This window comes from Mandrillus leucophaeus, unplaced genomic scaffold, assembly GCF_000951045.1.
Source record: "Mandrillus leucophaeus isolate KB7577 unplaced genomic scaffold, Mleu.le_1.0 Scaffold571, whole genome shotgun sequence".
Lineage (NCBI taxonomy): Eukaryota > Metazoa > Chordata > Mammalia > Primates > Cercopithecidae > Mandrillus > Mandrillus leucophaeus.
The window spans coordinates 1365231-1368180 of record NW_012106153.1 but is presented as its reverse complement, the minus strand read 5'-3'; the positions used below and the strand labels follow the sequence as shown (position 1 = coordinate 1368180).

The 2950-nt window shown below is 57.7% G+C and overlaps 1 protein-coding gene across 1 annotated transcript in view; it reads right to left on the bottom strand.

Annotated features, from left to right (window-relative positions):
- Positions 1-2950, bottom strand: part of ATP13A2 (ATPase type 13A2) — a 37833-nt gene that overhangs the window by 11155 nt on the left and 23728 nt on the right. Inside the window, exons 12-15 of the mRNA XM_011998470.1 lie at positions 1452-1607; positions 814-924; positions 683-729; positions 405-593 (exon numbers count right to left, since the gene is read on the bottom strand). Coding sequence (XP_011853860.1) covers positions 405-593; positions 683-729; positions 814-924; positions 1452-1607 — 503 coding nt within the window. The remainder of the gene's footprint in view (positions 1-404; positions 594-682; positions 730-813; positions 925-1451; positions 1608-2950) is intronic.

The following is a 2950-nucleotide window of genomic DNA, read 5'->3' as shown; positions in this document are numbered from 1 at the left end:
ACAAGCATGTGCCATCATGCCTGGCTAACTTTTGTATTTTTAGTAGAGACGGGGTTTTGCCATGTTGGTCAGGCTGGTCTTGAACTCCTGACCTCAGGAGATCCGCCCGCCTTGGCCTCCCAAAGTGCTGGGATTACGGGCGTGAGCCACCGCGCCTGGCCCGCCACCAGTTCTTGAACATATGAATACATGATTCTGGACATTTCATCTGCTAGACCATGAGCCCAGTGAGGGCGGGAGTGGGGTGGGGTGGGGGACAGGGGTGGATCCTCTGGGGGTTTCCATCCCTAGACAGGACCTGGCATCCTGTGGGTGCTGCTGAGATAATAACACGGGAGTGGAGGCCTGGCTGGGGTGCCTGTGGCTGTCCCGCTCCCCCGCGCCAACCCCGCCTGCGGTCCCACCTTGTCGAAACACACCAGCTGCAGCTTGCCCCCCAGGTTGATGCGCAGTGGGTGGATGCAGAAGATGCCCTGTCTTCGCAGCCGGCCCTGGGCATAGAGCGTGCACACAGTCATGGCAGCAGGCAGGGCGGGCGGCACCACCACGGTCACCAGGTCCAGAGCCCGGATCACAATCTCGTTCAGAGGCAGCTGGCAGGGGGCACCATGAATGTGAGCACCTGGCCGGTTGGCCCCTGGGCCCCACTGGCAGCATCCGCCACCCCACCCCCAAGGCTTACCCGGTTTCGGTAGAGGATGAAGATGCTGTAGATGGTGCCGAGGAGAGCTGAGGGGACAGCGAGGGACTAAGTGGGATTTGGGACCCAGGCGGGGAGGCTATGGGCAGAGGAGGGTACAGGGGGCTACTCACCCAGGACAGAGAGGGCAGCCACAAACTTCATGCTGTGTTTATAGAACTTGAAGTTGATGGGCCGGGGGTGCAAGATGGAGCTCACCAGGCCCCCTTTTGCCGTGCAGAACCCTGGGGAGGAGGCAGGGACCCCAAGGCAGGGAAGCCAGGGTGCGGACAGGTCTTCCCCACCCCAGCCCTCCCGACCCGTGCCTCTGGAGTTGCAAGACACGGTGTTTGTGAGATTAGCCATCAGCAGTGTGGAGTCCTAACAAGTCTGGCCCAGCTCTTGTAGGCTTTTTAAGGGCTTTAAAGAAGGAACTAGTGGATAGCATCTAAACATTGGGTGGTTCCACTTAAAATCCAGACACAGGGAAGGCTCCTGCCGGCCCGCTACATCCCTGTCCACTCCAGCACTGTAACCCCGGTGGCTCCTCCAGACCTTGCAATGCTTGGCCTTAGTCTGGCCCAACTTCTCCTGCTAAGATGGGAATGTCAGACCCCAGTTGGGGGGCAACTTGCCCGAGGTCCCACAGCAGGGCAGCAGCAGAGGTGGGCGTGGGGTCCAGGGTTTCAGCAGGTCCCACCCTGCCCCACTCCACCTCTCCCATGGGTGCTGAGCCCAGGATCTCTCTCAAGCCCAGCCTCCTGGCTTATACCTGTGCGGGTCACCACTGCCAGGACGTGCGGTCCCACATAGGCCCGGGCCTGCAAGACGAGGGTCCCGCAGAAGAGCGTGTGCCGCCGGTGTGTCTCTGCACAGTAGGGCCCCAGCCCCTCAGGCAGCGCCGTCTTCAGCACTGGAACGCTCTCTCCTGGCGGGGAACATGGTGTGACGACCACTCCACACCCCTTCCTCCCACCAGCAAGCCAGGAGTTACGTGTACAACTGTCCCACAAGCTCTAGGTCTCAGTTAACTCGGTAACCAGGTGTGAACAAGAAGTCACAGCCCCATTTTATAGAGAGGTACACTGAGGCTCAGAGAGGACAGAGACATAAAGGCACAGGGAGACACTCCTGGAAGCAGGTGGCAGCCAGCTCCCAGGAATCAGCGGGGGGGTCAGACAGAGCGTGTGTGGGCATCATGTGTGCAGTGGGGCGGGCTCGGGGGGGTCGTTCTCTTTCTGCTAGAATTATTTTATAACATGCATGGAGTGCTTTTCTAACTCCAACCAATATAAGTATTTACAAGGGGCCGGATGCGGTGGCTCATGCCTGTAATCCCAGCACTTTGGGAGGCTGAGGTGGGCAGACCACTTGAGGTCAGGAGTTCGAGACCAGGCTGGCCAATATGGTGAAACCCTGTCTCTACTAAAATATAAAAATTAGCCGAGTGTGGTGGTGGGCACCTGTAATCCCAGCTACTTGGGAGGCTAAGGCAGGGAATCACTTGAACCAGAGAGGTGGAGGCTGCGGTGAGCCGAGATTGTGCCACTGCACTCCAGCCTGGGCAACAGAGTGAAACTCTGTCTCAAAAGAGGAGGGGAGGGAAGGGGAGAAAGGAGGGGGAGGGAGAAGGAGAAGGGGTAGGGGAGAGGAATATTTACATGGAGGGGGCAAATATTTCCATGAGTTGGAATGAGAAGAGCACTGCGTGCTTGCCATGGCCCTGTGAAGCCCTGGGCAGGCTGCCTGGGAAACAGTGGCACTCCCTTATCGAATGCCTGCAGGCTGGGACTACTGAGCACCTACTGTGTGCACATTCCTGCGAGGGACTCAAGAGACAATTCTGCCACGTCTGCCTCACAAGAGATGAACAGATGAAGCATGTGTGGACAGTCTGTGGAGGGCTGGGCTCAGGGCGTGTGCCCACGAATCATACTGATCACAATTACTACTTTTTTTTTTTCTGAGACGAAGTCTTACTCTGTCACCCAGGCTAGAGTGCAGTGGTGCGATCTCGGCTCACTGCAACCTCCACCTCCTAGGCTCAAGTTTAGCCTCAGCCTCCCACCTCAGCCTCCCAAGTACCTGGGACGACAGACGTGCATCACTACACCTGGCTAATTTTTTGTATTTTTGGTAGAGACGGGGTTTCAACATGTTTCCCAGGCTGTTTTCAAACTCCTCACTTCAGGCGATCCGCCCACCTCGGCCTGCCAAAGTGCTGGGATTACAGGTGCGAGCCACTGCGCCCGGCCTACGATTAACTATTAT